Genomic DNA, 24,930 nt, shown 5'->3' with positions numbered 1-24,930 from the left:
CCTGCTGGGCAATGGTAGTAGGGATGCCAGAAAGGGTGCTTACCAATTCCCATATCTGCTGACAAATCAGCTAGAGGGTTTTGCTGGTACTGTTTTATATTGCATAATAATTGTGCATATTGCCAGGATCACAACAAATAAAAGTGATGATGTACATAAAGCAATTGAACAATACGTGATATATAGAAAGCACTCAATCTCAGGTATGATTTAAAGTTGTATTGGGAATGAGTTCAATATGTAGAAAAATTATTTTATAAATTTAATACATAATGAAAAGAGTGTAAACGAGTAAAAACTGAACCCTTCCCCCAGCTCCAGGCACACATACTTCTTAACCTAATAGCCTACCCTTCACACCCGTTCCCAAATATATAAACAAGTTTGTGTAGTCATTTAGATATTTTCTCTTCTGGATAAATAGGTGTACAGTGCAATTAAACTCAAACCTGTTTATATTTTAAATGACAAAAGTCAAGGAAATAGCAACAATCCTAGTGTATTTCCTTTGTTGTCTTTTTCTGCATTATAAAAAAGCAATATATTTTACCTAAATGAAAGGAACAGTTTCGAGAGATTGTCATACCCAAAATCCAAATGCTTGTAATGTGCATATATGGTCGCTGGGGTGGGGGGCAATTGGAATCTTTTTTTTTTTTTAAAGATTTATTTACTTATGCATGTAAGAACTGGGGTACAGGCCAGAGATGTGGGGGTAGGGTAAGAGGATTATCAGATAGAGTGGGGAACAGAACAGGCAGATGTACCAAAGTACACTGCTAAGGGGAGCAGCAGGCCAGAGGTCTGCATGTGGGTCACCTCCCCAGTCAGGGACTAAACTTGTGCTACAGTGACTGCAGGTAGCTTTACAGTGCTTCGCTTTAACCTGTTGCACCACCAGGGAGACCTGCAATTGTTAATTTTTTAAAAAAGATTTATTTATTTATGCATACCCAACTGTGGTACAGGCCAGAGGTGCAGGGGCGGTGAGAGGATTCACCAGAGACAGAGTGGGAAGCAGAACAGGCAGATCAACTAAGTACACTGCTGAGGGGAGCAGTGGGCTGGTCAGGAGAGGTCTGCTGTGGCATGTGGCTCACCTCCGAGGCCTGCGATGGAACTCGCAATGAAGCGGCTGCGGCCAGCTTGCAGTACTGCATCCTAACCTGTTGCACCACTAGTGAGGGCCAACAATTGGAATTTCTTAGGCAATCTTTTTTTGGCAATCATTTTTAACTATGTAGAAAGATGGTTCTCAATCCTATTGATCCTAGTCTCACCTTTTATAACAAATCTTAATTATTAAGCTTTTATACTTACTACCCATGAAGTAAAATTTACAGGTAAGACGTAAGTGCACCTATAAAGTTATGGCCTAACTATTAACAGATGACTCACACTCCAGCATATAAATGCCTAGATTATACCAGATGTAAGATTGTATTTACTTATGCAAATGAAGTAGAAGCTATTCTATGCAAAATAAGCGTTCTGTATAGTGTTTTTAACAAAATGAATAATGTAAGTAGAGGAAAGAGTGGGTAGAGAAACTGTTTATTCATCAAAACTATCCAAAGTTTTTATGTAACTGATACAAATTCTGAGTCTGATCCTCAAAAATAAGCATTTAATATTGTGTATGTTCAACAGTGCATTTGCAACTTTTGTTGCAAAGTGGGCCAATAATTTTCATTGTGCAAGATTATCCCAATATTGCATTATGACACTCCACTGTAGCACAATCGAAAATACTGATAACTCCCAAACAGCCCTGTAGGGGGCAATATTGCTCCCTTGAGAACCACTGCTGTACAGTAAAAAACTATTGCATAGTGTATCTGCCTTGTTCATTTCCCCATCTGTACAAAGAACTTCGTTCATAATTATGTCTAGTATATTGGTAACACATATGTAACATTTACTGCCCCTTTTCCCTAAGTTTTGAGTGGTGATCCCATTTGAAAATTTCCAGTCAGATCCCTTACAATCTATGTAAACAGAACAGAGCCAGCAGTTTTCTGGGTTAAGGGCAGTGTGAAACATAATCCTGAGTTGGGTGAACTCTGTTTCTCTGTTAGTTCAAGTTGGAGCAGCAGTTTCCTCCAGGGCACTGTTTTGTGTATATATGAAGAGTCAGCTTGCAAGACACAAATGCAACTATAATTAATTTGTGGTTAGTCACTTGTTTATTGGTAGCAATTAGAATATGCGTATGACGTGTACTCTACTTGAAATACTTAAACCCAAAATATACAAGAAGCGAAAGTAGAAAATTGCTAAGAAATTCTGGAGAACTGTCTCCATGAGATAATTAGAAAGCTTGTGAAATCCTCGATAAAAACTACGTAAGCATGTATGCACACACACGCACACATAAACTGGAATAGTCTGAAATCTGTAATGAACTTTATTCAAAAGCTGTACCTGCTTAGAAGCATTTCAGGAAAAGTTTCTACCTTGAATATTTCTGTACATATTCAGCACACATGCTATAGTGCATGATACTTTATAATGAAAATGATGTGTCAGTGACTGTGTGTTTTCATTTAACAGCTCCACGTCCGGGCCCAGATCCAGTTCCAGGTCCCAAAACCCATCCTTCTGCATCATCTGGCCAAACGCTGCTTCCACCTTTTGGGACAGTCGTCATTTTATTCAGTGCTTCTGCTATGTTACTACATAGCCCTGTAGCCTGATAAATTCTTTATTGCTTGAATTACACTACAGGGATCTCACATAAAGACACCAAAACGAAAGCTTTTTCCACTTGTTGGTCAAAGGTAGTTGACAGAATGAGAATTGTGTATTTGTTATTCATTTTGCAAATTCATAAAGTCTGGCCAGATCTCATAAAATTCGTTGTTCACTTATTCCTATACTAGGATTACCAAAAAAAAAAAAAAAGAGAGAAAACAAAACCCTATCTGTATACTTCTGATTGAATTCAATAAAAGACTTTTAAGGTTATTAGACATAATTTCACTATACTTGTCAGGTTTTAAGAGAGCTAATGTTAGTGCTTAGCATGAATTTGATTCAATTAAAATTGTACAGATCCTAATTATCTTTGCAAAATCAAACTTTTGAGTTCAAATAGTATCATGTGTCAATTCATCTTCCCTTCATGAGTACTTCTTGCAGTGTCCCAAGGGAGCGTGGTAGTTGAATAGTGCCCAATGTAGGCTTTGGTAATTGATGCTTGCCTATACTTTGTGTTTCAAAAAGGATTTAAGATCCATTTCAAAGATAAACTGCATAAAATCAAAACTAGGTGTTGGGGGTTTAATGTGTTTTTTTCCTATCACTTACCTCTTCATGTCCATAAGAACCCTTGGCCAACTAAATACTAAACACCACTTCTGAAACTATGCTGGAGAATACAACTTCGTCCTAAAGTCAAAATGGGTCTTTTTCATCCTCTCCAACCGAATCAAGAATTTAGTTACCACTTGTTTGGGTGGGTACAGACCAAATCTGTTACCTAACCAGCTGCATGTACTAGGACAAGAAATCTGCCTTGTGCCAGTCACTGATGTGACACAAACCGAGGCACTGACTGGACCTATCTTTAAAAGGCAAGCCCCGGGCCTTTGCTGGGGTATTTATGCCATGATTAAGAACCTAACAGTATCACAGCATGTAAAATGAGAGGCTAGAAGTGAACAGAGTATGCCCTGTCCACTAGAGAATGTGGTCAGCGAGTACCAGTTCCCATCAGTTGGATAAAGAACTCTTCCTACTACCAGGAGGGTGGAAGTGCACTGCAAAGGGACAGAAGCGTCTATGTGGATGACAGGATAGCTTGTTTTCTGGGTCAAAAAGAAAACAAGGAGAGAAAGGCATTCCTCTCTCAACACTGTTGGAGTTAGGACAGTGAATAGGAAAGTATGATGGAAGGTAGTATCTAGAGTAGTACAGCAAATCTGCGTGCCATAAACTTGAAAGAAGGACTGCAAACTTCCAGTGGCTAACCAGAACAGGAAAAAATGATCAGTTTGAGTCTCCTACACTACTGTGCTGTAGTCTGCAGTTGCAAGCCATGTGGCTCTCAGAGGAAAGCCTCTGGCTACGTAGTGCATCAGTCTCACCCTCTCCACAGTACATGCAGCAACCAGTCATGGCACCTCGTAGACAGCTTCACATGAACGTACCAAGTTAAAGCATTCCCGGGGGGGGGCCATGATGGTGCAGTCCAGATGTACAGTATGTACTTAGAAGATCTGTTAAATTTGGGCATTCTTTATCCTTGATGACATCTGAATTAAATTTTTCTTGCATGTGCTAGTTAAAGTATATCAGCATTGATATTTTTTCCCTAGGAAGGAAAAAATATCAGACTCAAAAACAAGGAAAACCTAAAGTTCTTGAATTGTGATTGATTCAGTACTCGTGTGGGCACAAATGATTAATTCTCCCAAAGTCAAAGAAACAAAGCAACAGACAGAATTATATAAAAGTAATAATAAAGAATTTATTTGTTTTCATCTTTAGAAATAAAGGTCTAAAAAACAAAAGTTGTAAAAATGATAAAATGTAATTTTGTTACATCCTAATTGCTTAGCTGTGTTCTGTAAATTCCAAACAAGTAAAATAATATAAAAATATATTTTCCAATCTTTATAGAACGAAAAGAAAACCACATTAATCATTAAATATTCTTGGATTTTCTTTACTCCTCCCACAAGTGAATTCCCAAATATAAAAGCTGATGTACATTTACATTCTGAAGAACAAATCTCCAATAGCCAAGTAGTTATACAGTTTATTTTGCTATGTGCAAAGCAGATAACTCATATTTACTTGCTATGGAAAGCAGAATATGGGCTCAATAGAGAATAATCATTAAACACTGATTACTTTTAACAATGCTGTTGTGAAACTGTATGACAGTACATATTTTCTGGTAATTATGTACTTTTCTTTATAAAGTACATCTTCATACTTTCAAAGGCTATCTTTGAAGAGTTGTAATGTGATAATTACGTTCAGATTTAAAAAAACAAAAATTTCTCAGAATCCTTCACAAAAAACAAACCAGAAGATTGTGTTCCCCCCCTCCATGTGGTCAGCTTCATTCTTAAGGAAAGACTGATGTAACAAAAAGAAACATTTCACAAGCCCTTGGCACAGGTTGTACACTGTCAACTAAAGACACCACCTCTGATGTGAATAGTCTCATTCAATCCATGTTCTACCAACTTTATATCTTCTAGGTCATCTTTTATGATGCTAATCAAATGGCTGAGGCCTTCCTGCTGCTGTTTCAAATGCTAGAAAGAAGAAAAAAATCATTGATAATTTAAAAACTTCTCTCATATGATAAGACTTTCCCCCGCTATTTTACTAGTAATATAGCACTTAATAACTAAATATGGTGGGAGTACATACTTACACACTTCAACTATGTCTTTAGCTGACACTTTTATATGATTTTCAGTAAGATACATTCTCAGGAAGCAATAAAATCAAATATAGTGAACATTAACTTAAATTCTGGATGCATATATATGTGTGTGTGGCTAATATATATGCTATATATATGCTAATTATGTGGCATACAGGTTAAGAAGATACAATGCAGCTATTTCTCAAATTTTAGCATGCGTACAAGTCACATAGTGAAAAAATGGGAACAAGTCATCTAAAGTGAGACCTGAGGTTGGCATTTCTAATGACATTCCAGGTGCGACTGCTATATTGAATAGTGGGGTCGAGGGAATTTTTAATACAGCCACCACCATTGGATTCATCTTTTTAGGGAAGAGATTTTTTTATTGGTAGTAATGTATACATAACAGAATTCTCCATTTTAAGCATTTTGAAATGTACATTACAGCAGTAATATAAGCCCAAAATACATTAATAGTGTTGGTCCACAATTACTATCACTTATCTCTATAATGTTTTTATTTTCCCATCATGAAATTCTGTTCCCATGAGATACTAACTCCTCATTAGCCCACCCCTTGGTGCCTGGCAACCACCATTCTACACTGTCTTGGAATTGGACTACCAGCTACCTCATGTAAGTGGAATCATAATTTATCCGCTTAAAATGGCTTATTAATGTCTTCATCCACGTTGGGGTATATATCAGAAGTTCATCTCAAGGCTGAAGAATAATCCTTTGGTGTAAATACCATGCACTGTGTTCGGCCACCCATGACCACTTGCATTGTTTCCACATTTTGGTTATTGTGAATAATGCTATGAATTTGGGAAATTCAAGTTTATCTGTTTGAGTCCTAGCTTTCAATTCTTTCAGTTATCTACCTAGTACTGGAATTGCTAATCATACAGTAATTTTTTTTAATTTTTAAGGGCTGCTGTACTATTTCCCACAGCAGCTGTACCATTTTACATTGCCACCTGTAATGCACAAAGGTTCTTCCCTCACCAACATTTGTTTTCTGTTTTTTTGCACTTGAACCATCATAACAGATACAGATTCAGAGTAGTGAATTCAGCTTTTTATAATGGCACTCCAGTGCCAACACTTACCTGTTTGATTTCTCGTAAGAGATCGGAATCTATGTAGTATCTTTCTTCAGATTTGACTGCTCCAAAGTGATTCTGCATCCTGATTTGGGACATCAGTTCATTCAGTCGGCCCTAAAATAAGACTGAGTCAAATTACAATACCCAACAAAGATAACCACTTCTAAAAAAATGTTTTCTTTTAATCTGATAGGCACAGTATGCAAACTGTGCAGTTCTCCCCCATACATCCGTTGAAATAGTAATACAAGCCTAAAATAACACAATCAAGAGTGTATTTTAGAAAAGCTTTGAGTCAAGAAAATACTTGTTTTTATTAAACATGCAAAATTCCTCTTTTGAACTGCATGTGACATTTATCTACAGATCCACCTGAAACCACCTCTAAATTTATGATCTGATAAATAGTTACCTTAAACTGAGTAGGCGCATTTAGTTCACACTGAATTGTATCTAGCTGAACTCGTAACTGCTCTTCATCCGCTTGGATGGCATATCCACTCTTCCTTTGAATTTCCTGTTTGATTAGGACCTACACAAGCAGACACACACCAAGACCAGGAGTCATCTCTTTTCAGTTATGCAAGAGTTACAAGTGGGTTGGAAGAAAACCCCGGAATAATACACTACCAATGAACAGTTCCAGATACCAATTATGTTTGTCCATTTCTGTTAGACAAGTGACAGTAGATTGATGTACACTTAACATTGTTTTAAAGTGGTGTTATGCTTTTTTTTATGCTTAAAAAACAGCACAAAGACAGTTTTAATACCAAGTTTAAGACTAAGTCTTGCTATATCAAATGTTAAGTAAAATTTTTACTGGATGTTTTTAAAAGAATTTACACTTAGGAAGCAATACAACATGAGAATAGGTAAAAGCAAAGCAAATTCTCTTACACTCTTGATGTCCGCTTTGCTCTTGGTGATGAATGGTATCAAGTAGCTCCAGCCTATGCTTTTAATTTTATGGTTTCAAGTCTTGGGTACAAACCTTTAACCCATTTTTAGTTAAGTTTTTACATGTGATGTAAGATAGTAGCCTAAAATTTTTTTGCAAGTAGCTATTTAGTTTTACCCACACATATGCATAGTTTTATTTTCTGGGCTGTTTTATGTCTAAATGGGATTTTACTGCTTTGCTCCTTAGACTACTTTTGCCTTTAATGCGTTGATATAGTAACTTGTTATAGTATTATAGAACCCTGCATTTCTGAAATAAGCCTTACTTGGTCACAATATATTCTTCTAGGATATAAGTAGATGGAGTGTCTTTGTTTATATTTCACTTAGATGTTACACATTTCTGATTGTTTTGGTATTAAGAGTTATTGAAATATAATCCATACACAATATATCCTTTTAAGATGAATTTTGACAAGCATACCCATGTTAACCATTGCCACAATCAAGTTAAAGTATTTTCATCACCCCTTAAAGTTCTTTTCTGCCCCTACCAAGTACTGATCTGTAGCTGTTTCTGGTTTTGCCTGTTCATTTCATATAAAAGGATACCCTTGAAGTTTGGCTTTTTCACTTAGCATAATTTGCATAATTTATTAGAATTTAATCATGCTTATGGATTTTTACTTTGGAATGTACTAAAAGCAAAGCTGTAAAATGGTACAGCTACTCTGGAAAACAGGTCTCAAAAGTTAAAACACAGGCAATTCCAATTCCAATTCCAGGTTTATGTACCCAAAAGAAATAAAAGGAATGTCTACACAAACAATTGCATATGAATATTAGCAGCAGCAGTAGGTATAATATCCAGACAATGGAAACAACTAAAATGTTTATCAATAAGTAGAAATACAGGGCCCTCCCTAGTGGCCAAACAGGTTAAAGTGCAGCACTATGCATCTATTTGCAGCCACGGCAGCACAAATTTGACTCCTAGTCAGGGAGCTGACCCACATGGCGCAGACCTCTCCTGCCCTCCTTTCACCACCTCCCAGCCCCACACCTCTGAACTGTACCCCCAAGTTCTGGTATGCATAAATCAATTAGAAAACAACAATAACGCAGTTTATTCATATAATGGAGTATTCAAGCAATTAAAAGTAATGATATACTATTACATGCTACTACACAGGTAAAGCTTGAAAACATATTATGCAAAAGAGGCCAGTCACAAAAGACCATGTATTACATGAATCCAGTTATATGAAATGCCCAGAATTGACAAATTTTCATGCTGTTATTTTCTTAAGCTATTGTGTGCATCTGGTAATGCTTCCTTTCTCCCCACTTCTTTTTCTTTTTATCATACACAAGAGAAATCCTTTTGTCCTTGTTTAGACTCATGTCGTGCTTAGCTATTGTCGTTTCAAAGAAGCTTTACAATTTTTTTTATTGCTAATCATTCTGTTACGTCCTCTACTTCGAAGGCTCTGTAAAATTGCTTCCATTCACTATTGGTTATACTATTCTTTACCAGCACTAAAAATTGACAGTATTTTTTATTACTTTTTGAATTTATGAAAACAAGATACTAACGATCTGATTCATGCTACCCTTACAACATGATTTCTTCACTGCCTTCTCCCTCACCCCCTCAATAAGATCTGAATTTATTTCTGCTCTCCTCACCTAATCCTCTGACACCTCAAACATCTAGATCTTACTAAGAGTTTGGTACTTTTAATTTCAGATTACGATGATTACGATGTTATTTCCTTTTAGTTTTTTTTTTCTTTACAAAAATCCATAGTTTATTTTCTAACATATATGTATTGTGAATAAATGTTTGAAAAAAAAAAAAAATCCAGTTACTACCTGCAGAGTTCTATGGGAAAGATCCATGAGTTTCCTCTTGTATTGTGCAATTTTGGCCATAGTTGTAGTTTGATTCTTCTGTAATTCACTAATATCTTCAGAAATAATCTGTTCAAAAAATTTTTTTAAATACAAATCAAATATAGCTGCCATGACTCATCATGTTCTAGATGCCAAGTCTAATTCTAAGATGAGTCTGAGATTTGCTTTTTAACTTCCCCTTTAAATCTTCATTTGCATTTCTTCTCTTTTTGTATATCTAAAAATGAAAAGGTACTATTCAAAGATTTCTTTTTGAGTTTTAGGATATTTAGTAATGAGAATAGGTACACAGAAAAATAAACTTTTTTTCAGAAATAATAAAGGAATTTGAAATACTATGGAGTACAGCCAATAATCATGTAATGAATGGGAAAAGATCTAAAAAGTGACACCCAAGAGGGGCCATAATAAACAAGTATACCCTAATCTAACTACTCTTGGAAAATATGGTATAAACCAGTAACCCCTACAGAGTGCTTGGAGTCATCAGAATGGAGAGAAAGGGGTGTTAATTACATAATTGAACATATTTTTATGCTTCTGGAATTTTATTTGCTTTTGACTGTCCTGAAATACCACTGTCTGTCTTATGAAATTTTAACCTTACAAACTGAGTTAAAATCCCATTTCATTAATGTTTTCCATTCAGAATTAATTTCATAACTTTCCCTATCCATAACTCAATCTATGGCAATGGCTTATATTGTGATATAAGGTAAAGGGTAAAAGTAGTTATATAAAACTGTAATTGTTCATTTGCAGTAAACATTATATCGTTTCCCTGTAAAACAAAATAGTAGTTTGCATGGCAAAAGGAAATGTTTGCAATCCCTCTCATTACTCTTACTCCCAGGGTCAAAGAAAGAAACTAGATGCTCACATCTAATCTAGTCTGATGTTGCTTAGTCATCTGATCTTGAACCTTCAGTCTTCGAAGAAGTTCTTTGAAACCCACCATTGGCACAGGAATTAACCTAAAGAAATACAAGTAGTCAATTCTCAGACTATAAGTCTATCATTATAAAATGTAAGAAGTTAAGGTTTGCATAACAACATTCATATAAACTCACATTAAATTTCTAGGATTCTAAGACAATATTACACCACAGAAATTTCTTATAACAAATACTTGTAAATATTTTACAAATAAGGAAATACAGTGTGAGTCAGAAATTCCATTTTAAAATGTTTTTAAGTGGAAATATAACTAGGGGACTGGCACTCAAAAAGTTTAATATTTTCACCACACTATGCTGCTTACAGCCTTACAATGCAATAAAAATAAACACCCCAAATGTGAGAATTAACAGCTAATATTTACATCCCTATAACATTAATTCTTATATGAAGATGAAGATACTTACTTTTCAGGATCAGGGTTATCTACCTTGGCTTGTTCCCAGATAATAGGATCAACACCTATCATAAAAAAGAAATATTTCTAATATAAATTTTTTTATCTTTATTTTTCTGGGAAAGGCCTTCCTAATGCCAAGTTGTTAAGAAAAATAACTGTCAAATACAACCAATATAAAAAAATTTCACAGGATAAGGCTTAAAAAAGTAGATACTGAAAGGAAATACCTATATTCTATAGAATAAATTAACTCATAGACTACAGAAAGTGCTCCTATAATTCAAAAAGGCAAAAAGAATCTAATAGAAAATGGGCAAAGGACATGAATAGGTAATTCACAAAAAATTAAACATGTGGCTAGTATGTTTAATATGTTTAATAAATATACAAAAATGTTCAACTTTTAGTAATCAAGATATATAAATGTAAATATATTTCTCAGCACCATGGTGGTAAACTCTACTGTTGGCAAATACAGAGCAAAAGGAATAGTAGAATGAAAATATGAGGAAAGTAACACATTCTGATTATGAATGTAAATCATAAAATTTTCTTTGGAGAGCAATTTGGCAGTATTTAACAAGTATTTACAAAGTATATACAATCAACTCAAATTTTAGTATCAGATTTATTCTAAACAAAATACACACTCATGTGCTTGCAGATATTATTCAGTAGAATATCAGTTGCTGTAAAGTTTAATAGTGAAAAGGTTTGCTTCCACTAGTGGTTAAGTGAAGTAAGGTGCATTCATAATGACACAGTTTCTGAAACACTAAGATTTACTTTCTTGTCCTAATATGGAAAGTAAAGAAATACGGTTAAGTGAAAAGGTAAGCTGCAATAAATGTACAGTGCAGAATCCTTTTTTTAAAGAACTTAAGTGTACTTGCTTGTTAAAAATCACAGGTAGTGGCCCTCCCTGGTGGCGCAGCGGGTTAAAGCACTGCACTGAGAAGCTAAAGCCACTTCCGCATGAGTTCGATTCCCGCCTGCCCCGGAGGTGACCACATGGCGTGGCAGACCTCTCCTGACCCGCCCGCTGCTCCCCTAGGCAGTGTACTTCGTCGATCTGCCTGTTCTACTCCCCACTCTGTCTCTGGTGAAGCCTCTCACCGCCCCGAGCCTCTGGCCTGTACCCAGCTCTGTATGCATAAATAAATAAATCTAAAAAAAAAAAAAAAATCACAGGTAGTTACTAATAGTTACACTTCAGTGGAAGGGAAGTAAAGATGATCCGTTACTTCACCTATCTAGTTATGCCTCTTGTGTCTTTTATGGTGATAACACAATCAGGCTTATTTGCATATTCAGTAAAAATGAGATAAACTAGGAAAAAACCAAAATAGTGGGTGGGTAGATTATAGGCTATTTTCCTTGAGTCTATCATTTCTCAAAGTCTAAAAACATTAGATGTATAATAAAAAAAAGTAAATGGAGACAATGAAAATATTCAAAACTATCACCCAAAAAGGAAACTATTTAATATCGGTAATCAAATACTAAATCATTCATTTTCTCAACTTTATAAGCTCTAGAAACATACCAGCAGGAGGATTCTGTAAAAGCTGTTTGATCTGTGCAGGAGACAGTTCTGTTCTAGTCATAGAAAGGGTGACCCCAAGTTGTTGCAATTGTGTTTTTATATTGGCTTGTTCAAAATGGGCATATAGTGTTGTAGCTGGAACTCTTCTCGAAGTACCATTTGGAGAGCGTTCAACAACATAAATGACAACTTCTGTCCTGTGAGAAAAATAACTAAGTTATAAAATATAGTTTATAACTCATAGCCACAAGTATCAATGCAGCAAGTGACTTTTCAAAGGGTAGCTGAATTCAGATGTTATGAGAATGAAAATATTTTTTTGTAAATCTTGAAGATTACGAACCTTAATGTTATGCTCACCTTAAATGATAACAGTTAAAATATGACGTGCAAATAATATTTGTAAAAGATTTGCTCAGCTGCAAAGTCTTATGTAAATGTTACTTATTTTTTTTTTAATCCAGAATCAGGAAGGACTTTGGGAGATCTGATGAAGCTTTATGGACATAATTACAATTAAGAAGCAGCAGCAAAATCTGTTTTCAGTCACTATCTCATTAATAGCTCTCTATCCAAAATATCCTAAGGAAATGTCTTGACACAAAGTCTGAAAATGATACACAGGAAGTTAACTGAGCAATTCTTTCATGAATGCACATGAGCAGTAATCAGTCAAAACTTTCCAGTTGTGTCTTTGTGGCTCTTGAGTTATACACAACTGTGATAAATATTTCTCTTTGTGAATGAAAAAATGTTAAGATGTTATAATTAGCACTCAGTAAGTTAAGAAAATAAGATTAAGAAAAAGCTTTTAAATGTTTCTATACATACTGAAAAATGACTAGCTGAGAAATAATACGCTGCTCTGAGATTTAATTTGTGCTTTAGCAACAAAAACTGTTGCTCATTCTCTTTTGGGACCACAGCACACAAAAATAGTATATTTAGTGTATACTTACTGATCATCTGGTAATGTTTTAATACCCTCTACATTTACAGTAAGGGTCTGGTGTCCTCCCAAAATTTTATGCAATGATTCTACCAATTGCTGTTGCTGGCTTCGAATATCTGTTTCTTTTTTATTGAAAACTAAGACCACTAGCCCATCTTCATCTTTATTATTGGGCATACAACTATAACCTACTGCCTGTGGAATGACAAAATAAACAATATCAAAAATATATACAGATCTTAATTCAGATGTTTAATAACTTAATTATCTGCTAAAACAAGAAAAATAGCTTAATGCTTGAAGGGAATGATTTTTCCACCACTCTTTGCAGGAAAAGGGCACACAAGTATAAAGAGAAAATATTTTACCCAAATGTTAATAAAAACTTAAAATTTCCTCTTCAATAGAATAACTAAATGGCTTCCTCCAATGAGAAATTTTGATAACCATTACTGTTAGGTGTTTTCTGGACAATGTTGGAACAACTGTGCCTGTTATAAAAATGTCTGCCAAAGTCATGGATAAAATTTATTTTACTATATATCTGACTTATGGAATAAGTTTAACTATATAGAAAATTATTTACAATACTTATTTTTTTAAAGATATATTTGTTTATTCACATAAACTGGGGTATAGGCCAGAGATGTAGGATTCACCAGAGACAGAGTGGGGAACGGAACAGGCAGATCTACTGAGATACATTGCCGAAGGGAGCAGCAGGCCAGAGAGGAGAGATCTCCACACCATGTGGATTATCTGCCTGGCCTGGGACTGAACTCATGCTGTAGTGGCTGCAATAGCTGTGCTGGTGTACCCGTTGCACCACCAGGCAGGGCCCCTAATAAATACTTTAAAAATCATGTTGTCAATCTATGGATACTAACTATAAAGAATGAATACATCATTTTATAGTCTTATTAACATAAACCTGAAACAGGTCAGTTTTTTACATAATATTAAATATAATAAACTATATACCTTTCTAAAAAATTATTCTTTTAGATAGTGTTTTCTGTCACCACTTACACACAACTTTTGAAAAATTTAAATTCACTCTAGATGAGTTTCATAGATTTTACCATATGCATGCTATACATCAACTTAAAAAATTGTTATATTCAATTACTACGTCTACTATAGTATTATACCTCACTGTCACTAAACAAAAGTTAACAATTTCAGCCCTATAGACTGAAAAGATATACGTCATCTTTTCTTAGAGTGATGAGATAAATATGTTCTCTAAAAAGATAGTTGATTACTTTTGGCTGTTTGATCATGTTAAAGCATTTGATCATTAGCCTGCAGTTCCGAACAGGCTTATTATGTACACATTGATTAGAGTGATACAGTTCCAAATTCAAAAGAGTCTTGATATGAAAAGTACACTGCCAAGTTAACCTATATTAAATTCAAATCTCAAATGAAAAGGTTGGTAGGTACACACAAAAAGAAAATGGACTATTGCTTTAATGGCTCTGACATCCAATGACAAAAGGATCATACATTCAAAATTACACATCCTATATGCTAGGCAGAGTGTACTGGTCAATGACAGATGATGACCACTAAAACTTCTAGTTTTGGATCTCACCTTTAGAGCTGCCAAGCAGACCATTCTCCTCCTATTAGCAATTTTTCCCCTAGGTAAAATAATAATCACCTCCTTCAGTGATAGTCTGGTCACTTTCAAACACACATATGTAAGAAATTACTTCAATTTTACAATTCCTTTATTTCTAAAATAAAGGTATAATGGTACTATGTTCAAGAAGTACTAAAAACAAACCTCCCCCCCAAAAAAACAAGCAATTGGCATTGTTTTAATCTGAGTATTTTAACCTAAAATAGAATTTTTATTTCTAACACTCTTCAAATGAAGATTAAAGAAAGCATTAATACCTTAAATCGGCAAAAGGGGTTTTCTTGTGTGAATTCCACTGGTGGAATGTTATTGTTGAAATATCCTTTTCCTGTTCCCCAAAAGGCCTGTAGTTGATTCCATTTTGCCAAAATAGCATCTCTCTCATCTCCCAATAGCGTTGGAGCAGAAAGAGCACTTGCAGTATTTATCAGTTGGTTGGACTGAGTAGGAGCTTGTGTAGGTTGACTGAAGAGACCACCTAGTGCTAAAAATGTACCCCAAAATTAGTATTTCAAAAAGAAAGAATCAATTCAGATTCTAGGTGTGGGAGGCAGAGTAACGGCCCTCTTTCCTTTAATATCTCATATCCTAATTCCCAGAAACTGTAAATATGCTGTTTCATACAGCAAAAGGGACTCTGCAGATGTGATTCAGTTGAAGTTATCCTGGGTTTACCAGACTGGGCTCAACATAGTCATAAGAAGCCTCACAGGGAAGAATATCAGATTCAGAGAGACTGAAGCGGCTATGCTGACTTTGAAAATCGAAGGAGAAGCCAAAAAATGCAGAGGAACTCTAAAAGCTGAAAAAGGCAGCAAGGGAATGTATTTCCCTCTAAAGCCTCCAGAAGAAACAGAGCTCTACCAATATTTTAGCCCAGTGAAACCCATTTCTTCCAGCCTCCAGAATTCAAAAATAATAAACTTTTATTATGGCAGCAACAAGAAAATTAACACTGACAATTTTTACAATGCTAATTTTTTTTCTAATCATGTCATATTAAAGTAACTAGTCTATTACCAGAACACAAGTTGTAACCATATATAGTGGTGTGATATCATACCTACCTAAAAAAATGGTAATAAAAAGATAAAAAAAGAATGCATATGGGCACAGAAAAGTAAAGTTTATGAAGTTGCACAATTGTCTTTTTTTTTTTTTTTAAGATTTATTTATTTATTCATATGGAACTGGGGTACATGCCAGAGATGTGGAGGGTGAGAGGATTCACCAGAGACAGGACAGCAGAACAAGCAGAGCAATGAAGTACACTGCTGAGGGGAGCAGCGAGCGGGTCAGGAGAGGTCTGCCACGCCATGTGGATCACCTCTGGGGCAGGCGGGATTCGAACTCATGCGGTAGTGGCTTTAGCTTCTTAGTGCTGTGCTTTAACCCACTGCGTACCAGGGAGGGCCCTCAGAATTATTTTTATAAACAACCTGATTACTACATTTGTAGTATTAAGTTTAGGGGATACAAAATGAAAAAAAGAAATCACAAGAATGCCAGCTAATATACATTAATTGAACATAACCAGCTTAGTAATACTTTTCTTTCTTTTCTCTTCATGAAATATATAATGAAAATAACCGCAAATGGATTCTAGTTTATTTATTGGTTGTGTAACTTTGGGCAAATCACTTCTCTGTGCTAAAAGTATTCTAAAAGACAGGTAAATTTGTTAGGTCAGATCAATGTGTTCTGAAGGTACCCACCCCAGGTACATGAAATTAAACTTTCAAACAACAGTTGAGTCACTAACACACATTCATTCACATAACAAAAAAATTATTTAAATTACTGAATACAGATACAAAGTCTCAGTTTGGTGCTGGGAGTATGCCTTTATCTCCTTTGACACTTGCTTTTCTCACTCTTTAACAAAACAGGGAACAAGTCTGGGGCTCAGAGTTTAAAGCAAGGTGTCTGGCTACAATTTATTAATATATTTTCTTTCTACTTAATGGCAAATGTCTTTTTCTTACTACAACTAATACTCGCTTCCCATATGGTAAAAAATTTCTTGATCAGTTTCCACATCACCAGAAATATGGGGACTAAAAAATGTCACTATAAGGAAACAAATGTAGAATGTGTGACATTTTGGGGTGGGGGGAGGGGAAGTAGGGACTTCTAAACTAAAAAGAAACTTAAAAGGTAACAAAAAATGAAATATGTGAACCTATTTTGGATCATAATTTGAACAAACCAATGAAAAGAACTTTACTGTGTTAGAATTTTTCAAAATTAAAGAACAGAAAATATTCACTGGGTTTGAGATGATTAATGACCTCAACTATCTGAGTAAGAAAAACAGAAACTAGATAAATACTGGCCAAGAGGTAAGAGGAAGAATTGGAGAGCCTCCCAATCCTCCATGAGTATCTGAAGTAAGAGGAAGGGAATAAAGAGAGTAGTGGATGAAGCAAGATTAAAGTAGGTTTGTTTTGTTGTTAATGTTTTAAGGAAAACGAAAGGGTCCTTGAAGAGAGAAGATAAGTGCACATGTGTGTGTGTGTGTGTACGAGAGAGATATGAGTAGGAATAAACAGCACTAAGGTTCCATGAAAGAAGCTGAATGAGGTCTAGAGCAAAGGTGAAGAGCGAAAAGGAGAGAGAAAGAAGAGGAGGTGAAGGAATAGATGTGGTGTTAGAAAAGTTAAGGAATTACAGTAAGGGATTCTGTTTTCTCTTTGAAGAAGTTAAAGCCATCTGCTAACAATGAGAACAGAAATTTGAAGAGAATAGGTTTAAAATAACCATTCGAAAAAATGGGAGAGTAAGTAAGTTGAAATAATTTTAATTTAGAGAAATCCCTAAACTATGTGCAGAAATGTCAGGCAATGTTGAGGCCCAGAGCAAGGTTGTTGAGTAAGAATTTAGAGGTACTAGTCATTCTACATTCTGTAATTTTCTCGGGCAGTATCTGGATAGATAGTTGAGCTACTACAGGCCAAGGTTGGATATGTGTGTGTATTTCTCAAGAGAGATGTGACACAAGGACAAGGAATTTTAGCATATTGGGAAAAGGGACTCAAATGAAAAGGACATAGTACCCAATTTAATTGGTGAAAACGGTGAAGACAGGAAGCTGCTGAGGAGGAGCAGAGTGTCAGTGGTCTAAATCTACTGATGAGATCTAAGAATAGCTACACTGGAAATAGAAAACACAGGCAAAAAGAGCAATAGGTTGTGAGACTTTCACATTATTGGTTTTGGAATTAGAACAGCTGTAAGTGATGCCAAGATCTAGGGGAAGAATGTTGAATCAAAGTGGAGTGAAGATGGTCTTCAGAATAAAAGGTAAAGGGTACAAAAGATAAAGTTTCTTTTTGTCTAACAAATAAATGCAAATAAGCCATGAAGATATTGAAACAACACAATTTAATGACAGAAAATGAAAAGCAACACTAGGAACCAACTGCCAAAGCCTTCATTAAATAAAAGGAAGCATGCAAATATTTCAGATTAGATCTATCAGAGATTGTGCAGCCAGGCAACAAGCACCTCAAAAGCAGGAGTTTTAAAAACAAGGTAATGGTGCCATAATCTACAGATAAAAACCAAATTGCTCACAACAGCAGGTCTCAAATTCATTATGCTGTGCCAGGTAGTCATGTATTTATCAATGTATCCCCTCTGCCCACAACACCCTTTTCTGACTTTATCCAATTGACTAATTCCTTCAAGATTCAGTTCTTCCTCTACATTCCATAGCATCTTACATAGATCTATTTTAGTGATTTCACATATCTACTTGTACTAGAATATATTAAAAGGTGGTATACATAGGCACTGCCATATATACATGATTTTATATATATAGTTATTGGATGTTGTTTATTCTCTCTATCATCATCCTCTTGGAGACGAACAGGGATTATGATTTTCAGTCTCATAAAGCTGATACATAACACACTCAAAAACGGCTGCCACATAATATGAACAAGCCCCTTACATTCTGAAAATGAACTGTAACAGATTCACATCTATTTCTTCAAACAAAAGTAAATGCAACTAGAATAATTTATAGTTGGAGAATTTATTTCAAGGAAAAAAAATCACTTCTCAATTTGGAGAAAAAATAAATTTTGTATTTTTTTAGGACAATAGTTGAAAAGATTAATAGGATACTAGAAAGAGCAACTCTGAAGCTATCTTCAGCCTACTGGTTAGACAATTCTTAAAATTATTCACATCTAACAAGTTACTAATCTTCAATAAGTAAGATGAATTTTAATATAAGAAAAATGAAATACAAGTGACTAAGAAATGATGTGAAAATGATAAAAGCATTATAAAGGAAGTCAAGGAAATTATGTTCTATAGTACTTCTTTAAGACATGTGGATAAAGTTACAATCTCTCACCTAGAAAATGGATATCACTATTTCATGGGGTTCTTAGGAGAATTAAATAAGTTAACCTATAGAAGATAACCCTGGAAAACACTACCATGCTAGTTAGTAAAGAAGCTATGGAAGGTTAATTCTAAAAACTACTAAATTTTTTTTCTAAAAAAACCACTAACGAAAATATACCTACAATGTATCTACAATTGTGGCAAAAGGACTTGAGAAAATAATTATAAGACATAAATTGGCCCAACTTTGCAACATTACAACTTAAGCATCAATGAGGATAATGCAGTGGATTAAAAAATATCAAAAAGTTTTAAATACTTGAGTGTTCCTGATATTAAATCACTTTCCTGTGCAGAATGATAGCAAACTAATGATAGTTTTTATTATTAAAAACTAATAATAAAGGGAAATAGTTGATCAAATAGTAGATGAAGTTTCTTTTTATCTAACCAGTAAGTGAAAAAGGAATTGTAGGGTTGGAATGACAGCCCATTTGTAACCCTAACTAAGTCACAGATCTCAATAATGTAACAGATCTAAGAAATGATCACCAAGGCTATTGCTAACAGCACAACAATCAGAAATTATATGCCTCTTGAATAAAACTATCAACATAAATAAGCCTCTAGATCCAACCCAATTTTGGAATATGTTGAAACTATACCATAGAATGTAATCAATAAGGTCTTTGCTGAAAATATCACACAAAATATCTGATTTATTCAACAAATAGAGAAACGAGAGCGAAAGTGGAAACTAGCAGAGATTTAAGACAGGCAAACTGAACAAAACTGTTAACACTTGAATTTCAAAACTATAAAGAAAAGCAAGGACAAAATCACTATAAAGGACTAAAGTTCCTCTCACAAAGCAGACACTGGGGATAATATGTGGAAGGACCCCTGAAAGATGGCCAGGGCCCAACTTCCCAGGTGGGCAGTGTTATAAGGGTGGTCACCTTATCAATAATGCATTGAACTATTTTTGTGCCATTTTCTGTAAGTGTCATTTTTAGCAATGAAAACTTAAAGGGAATGATACTAAACACATAGGCCTTATAGTGTCCTACTCATGCCAGTCTTCTCTTCAGTTGTAACATATATATGTGTGAGAAGCAGTTTTTGAAATCTTTTAGAATAGTGTTTGTAATTCTTAGAAAAGAAAAATTCACTACAAGTTATTTTGAACAGTACAATGTTAGCTATCTTGTTTTAGTTTTATACTTTAAGTACGGTGAAAACCTCTTATACTTACTCGTTTGCTGCTGCTGCTGCTGTGTATTAAATCCTCCAAATCCCAGTCCAGTTCCCAAACCAGTACCTAAACCAGTACTAGTTCCAGTTGTTGTGCCAAAACCAGTACCAAATCCAAAACCTTTGTTCTGAGTACCACTGAAGAGTCCTTTAAATGAAAAATTTGAATTATGTAAGTTAGGAAAACAAAACTGATTTCTAGCTTACTTATGTCTATAAACGACAAGATATCCTCTTACCAGTAGTGCCTGAGTTGGTGGGAGCAGAAAAGCTGAATGCAGAACCTGCTGTTGTTGATGCTGTCCCAAATCCTCCAAACCCACCTAATTAAAAAAGGATAGACAGGAAGAACACAAGGTAATTTCTTTTTCATGTTATAAAGACAAAATATTGATCTAGTTTTCCTTTCTCTATTTTTAATATAAAAAAAAATACCAGCACTGCTAATCAAGAAGTCGATATATTGCAAGAAATAAGCAACCAAGTGTTTATAGTAGAAATACTACAGTGAAATATACCCTTCAAGTAAAGTTAACTGATTAACTGTTACCCCACTGTGATGATTTGTAAATCAGAATGACTATACCTTTAAAATAAGGGCTGCAAATTCAAATGCCTACAAGACTTACCACTGAAAACATTAATGGGTAAATTAGACTGGTGAAATGTTCAATGTGAACAGTTTTGGTGAGGCAGAAAAGCTGAATGCAGAACCTGTTGTAGATGTTGCCTAGTGACAGCAGTCCCTGAATTCCAGCACAGCATTGCTGTGTAAAGAACGGTAGTTTCCTAGCGTTATATATATATATTCCCATTTTCCCCAAGAGAAATAGGAAATCTATTTTCTACATGAAGCTTAATAGATTTTTAAACACTAATTCAATGTTTTATTTTGTGACAAATGTTTTAAAAACAGTATGTCAGCAGATTATCTGGCAGACTATGTTTCCAGTTTACAATGCTGGGTTACTCAAGTTCTATCTCTTTTAGTTTACATGTCTACTTAGTGTCTGTCAAGACAAGGCAACTTTTCAAAGGAAACATACCACATTCTGACCTCAATTACAAAATAGATTTCTTCAAAGAAAGGGTAAACAACAAAATGTGGAAGGAAGGGAAGGCAAGCACAGCTGTCACAGGCCTCTGTACCAGTTTGGAAAGTGTAGCAAATATACCAATTTCATTTTTAGGTAAGTTTTAGAGATGAAATTAATGGAACAGGGTGCTAGTGTGTTTAAAATTGTTTTATGTTTTATTTCTCATCAGATTTTACCTTATTACCACTATGATGCTGTAGACTTAGGACAAATGTTTTGACTTAAGTGCTCTGATTTAAGCCACAGATTTTCCGGAGTTCTAACTTTTAATCTCATATATTTTGGAGATTCAGCAATATTGTAGTATAAAAAATATAAAAAGAAAAAACATACATTTTATGATTCTGAATTGGAAATTACACAAGAATATACTACATGCTGTATGCTAGCACAACGAAATACTCCATGTATATGTAGGTTCTAATACAGTACTTCAAATAGTAAGTAAACATCTAGATAAAAATCACCTGAAGTACTGAACATTAGATCTTTTCCAACAGTCTTGACTTCTACAGTATAATTATGATATATTCTGAATTGATTATACGATAAAAACTATCTTAGGCTCCATAATATCACATACATATTATCAGTAATACTGAATCTTTGGGGATACAACATAAAGTATTTCTATCGGTTGTTTGCTGAAGGCTGTTAGTTTACATATGCATATGAGCAGCTAAAACACAACTCAAAACTTACACATAAAGTGATAACTCCAAATGAACATGATATCAAGCATATATCAGAAAGATTTACTGTTGTTGAACTATGAGCTGAGTGGCTTTATTTAGGAAAACACAAAATTGCAAAATGATTGTTTTACCCAGTGCCAATTTTAAGCAAACAAGGAAAGTGAACATACCAAGTGACAAGAGGTATCTGCTCACTTTAAGTATATCTTAATGATAAAATATTATTTCATCTTTGGAATATTCAAGTTTCCTTCAAAATGTTTTCAAGGCAGATGCCAAGGTTATAGTCAGAATGCAGTTAACAACTCACTCCACAAAAAAAAAAAAAAAAAACAGACTTTTTCAAGTATTTAGGGAGTAAATGCATATAATTGGCATAGGTATAATGTTAAGAGAATATGGACAATGAATTCATATACGAGCAGCTGAGGAGCAAACTTTGTGTACAGGGTCAGTGAATATAAAGTACACATAGACCTATTTTAAATAAATAAATACACATAGGTTATAGCTTGTTATGCAAAATTTCCAGTTATCTTCAAACAATACATATAGATACCAAAATCTTCCTAATCATGTCTTTGAATGTAAAGATGGCTTATCTACCTCTTAGAATTTATTACCTCACAGTAAATTAAATCAATTCTGATCATCTGTCAAAAATCTGGTAAATTGGAGATTCTTTTATAATTGTTATTTTGCAGAAATCTTAATCTGCGGAGTTGTTAAAAAATACATTAATGAGGTTAAAAAAACTATGGTTTACTGCTGTTCGTATAAGACTTGTTTCTCTGGAGAAAACACAAGGACAGTCAAATGAAATTCGATGAAAAATGCAGGAAAAATGAAAAATAACTGCAGGAGTCCAAGAATCCCAAGAAAATGGGCCTGACTGATGAGACTATACGTTGGAAAATATACTCTATTCAAACTAGTAACCCACCCAAATTCTTATCACTTGGAAAGCATATTATGTTCTGAAAATTTCACAAAGGAACATTAAAATTGCAAGACTTCCCAAAGCCAAGCTTTTAAGACAAATGTTTCTGATTCAGCAATAGTAAATGAATGCTCTTTTTTCGTTAGACATAAGCTGTTCCCCCCCCACCACAATAGGGAACACAACATATTCTTGGACTCCTGCTCCCAACATTTGTTACACGTACGACCCGCAGTATCTACCTGCACTTGCCAGACTGTTACCAAAATTGAACGGAGTCGCCGAGGTAGTAGAAACACCGAAATTCCCAATATTAAAGTTCACTGCAGGATTAGCAGTTAATCCGAAACCCCCAAAATTAAACCCACTGGCGGTGGAGTTGGCAGTCTCAAGGCCACCAAATCCTGATAGGCGTGTAGGCAAAGAAACAAAATTTTAAAAGGGCGGAGAGGGAAGAAGAAAAGGAAAAGAAAGCAAGAAAAGTGTTAGAAGAATCAGCAGGTTTCACAGCAGTGAACAAAGAGAAACCTTGACTTCATTCCAAACAAGTTTAGGAGAGGAGGTGGGGACCGCAGGAAGGTGCAGGCGCGCGAAGCCCCCTGGGAGGACCTAGTTCAGCACTGGATCCCTCCCTTTCGCTGCGGGGGACCGACGGAGCCGCAGGGGAGCGGCCGGGGTCCCCCGCCCTATTCTCACAGCCCCTTCCTCACCGGAGCGTTCCCGCGGTTCACTAAGGCTGAGAAGTGGGAGGGAAGACGGGTCTTGCACGAGGAGAGAAAGGAGCCGTTTCCAGTCTCTCCAGACTTCCCGACGGGAAGCCAAGCCCAGGAGGGCAGGGCCCTGCTGGGACCCACTCGTGGCGTGCGAGCTCAGAGTTGGGCCTCGCGCGCCCCCGCGGCCTCCTGGACCCTCTCTGTCGTCACCCGCCCTTTCTTGTACCCCTTAAGGTCTCCGCGTGGGCGGAGACCTCAGGATCAAGCCCGAGCGTCTCTGCCTGAGGGGTCGGACCAGAAGCCCCCCTAGATCCCCAACATAAGGTCTAGGGGGTCGCTCACCCGCAGGGGCAGCAGTAGCTGCGGCGGTGCCCGAAGTACCCGAAGGAGCGCCAAAGTTGAAGGCCATGTCGCGGAACCGGGGGACCCAGGCTCTGCTCCCGCGACGCTCGGTACGCTCAGCTTTTGATCCGGCGAGGAAACCAGCCCCCGGATCTCGACGTTCCGCCTCCTTTTTTGGTCTATCCTGAGAGGCCGGAACGCCTGAAGGGTGTAGGGGGTGGAGAATCCAAAGGAACGCCCCGTGTCGGGCTTTGTGGTCTCACGTGGTGGAACGTCACAGTCGAGGTAAAATGCTGGGAAGCTCATGGGGATATGCTGCCTGGGAGCCCTTTGTGAGGTGTGCGGGAGACTGACGTTTCAGTAGTGTAGGCAGTGTGCAATAGGGATTTGCAGTAAAGGTTGAAGATGCTGTCCTAGCACTAGACGGTACTGGGAGGTGGAGAAAGCTCCTCTGTTGAAGTAGAGTTTGCACCTAGGCCTGAAGATTGAATAGGCTAAGGAAAGGCTGGAAGGAGGAGTGTTGGAAGAACTGAAAGGTAATGAGAAGAGCAGCAACCACGTGTTCCCTCTGTGCCAGGCTAGGCTCCAACCATTTTACATGTTTTAATTTATCACATATTTTAATTTATCACGTTTTAATCATCAACTATTCTGTGAAGTAGGAGTACTGTTATTATTCTCATCTTATGGAGGAGGAAAGAAACAT

The 24,930-nt window shown here is 35.9% G+C and overlaps 2 protein-coding genes across 7 annotated transcripts in view; one reads left to right on the top strand and one right to left on the bottom strand.

The window, feature by feature from the left end:
- The window catches only part of ART3 (ADP-ribosyltransferase 3), a 41,935-nt gene extending 39,031 nt beyond the window's left edge, over positions 1 to 2,904 (top strand). For all 4 annotated transcript variants that reach the window (XM_012724137.1, XM_012724136.1, XM_012724138.1 and 1 more), the window contains exon 9: positions 2,554 to 2,904. In XM_012724137.1, coding sequence (XP_012579591.1) covers positions 2,554 to 2,696 — 143 coding nt within the window. In that variant the 3' untranslated portion in view covers positions 2,697 to 2,904. The remainder of the gene's footprint in view (positions 1 to 2,553) is intronic.
- Positions 2,712 to 24,419, bottom strand: NUP54 (nucleoporin 54kDa). Of its 3 annotated transcripts, none has more exons than XM_012724135.1 (12): positions 23,412 to 23,620; positions 20,677 to 20,760; positions 20,439 to 20,585; positions 15,079 to 15,305; positions 13,181 to 13,368; positions 12,222 to 12,418; positions 10,683 to 10,737; positions 10,199 to 10,292; positions 9,277 to 9,384; positions 6,911 to 7,030; positions 6,502 to 6,612; positions 2,712 to 5,270 (listed from the first exon to the last, which is right to left on the bottom strand). In XM_012724135.1, exons 5-12 carry the CDS (start codon positions 13,348 to 13,350, stop codon positions 5,142 to 5,144), a joined length of 984 nt encoding a protein of 327 aa, XP_012579589.1. In that variant the 5' UTR covers positions 13,351 to 13,368; positions 15,079 to 15,305; positions 20,439 to 20,585; positions 20,677 to 20,760; positions 23,412 to 23,620; the 3' UTR covers positions 2,712 to 5,141. The 3 variants fall into 3 exon arrangements, with proteins under 3 accessions (XP_012579589.1, XP_012579588.1, XP_004681259.1); XM_004681202.2 differs by lacking the exon at positions 23,412 to 23,620 and adding an exon at positions 24,225 to 24,419 and having other exon boundaries at positions 4,455 to 5,270; XM_012724134.1 differs by lacking the exons at positions 9,277 to 9,384; positions 23,412 to 23,620 and adding an exon at positions 24,225 to 24,353.
- Positions 24,420 to 24,930: the final 511 nt, after the last annotated feature.

The sequence above is a fragment of the Condylura cristata genome, unplaced genomic scaffold (assembly GCF_000260355.1).
Source record: "Condylura cristata isolate star-nosed mole 26May11 unplaced genomic scaffold, ConCri1.0 scaffold00012, whole genome shotgun sequence".
In the NCBI taxonomy this organism is placed as follows: Eukaryota; Metazoa; Chordata; class Mammalia; order Eulipotyphla; family Talpidae; genus Condylura; species Condylura cristata.
The sequence above is the reverse complement of the archived record's forward strand: the minus strand, read 5'-3'. Positions and strand labels throughout refer to the sequence as shown.

What these genes read in the sequence shown, in the direction of transcription:
- NUP54 (XM_004681202.2), bottom strand. Translation starts at nt 24,291, where the DNA reads ATGGCCTTCAACTTTGGCGCTCCTTCGGGTACTTCGGGCACCGCCGCA. An exon ending in ACCCCTTTTGCCGATTTAAG is followed by an intron (nt 13,369 to 15,078) that starts GTATTAATGCTT and finishes GTCATTCCACAG; the next exon opens with GCAGTAGGTTATAGTTGTAT. An exon ending in AAAACATTACCAGATGATCA is followed by an intron (nt 12,419 to 13,180) that starts GTAAGTATACAC and finishes TTTTTCTCACAG; the next exon opens with GACAGAAGTTGTCATTTATG.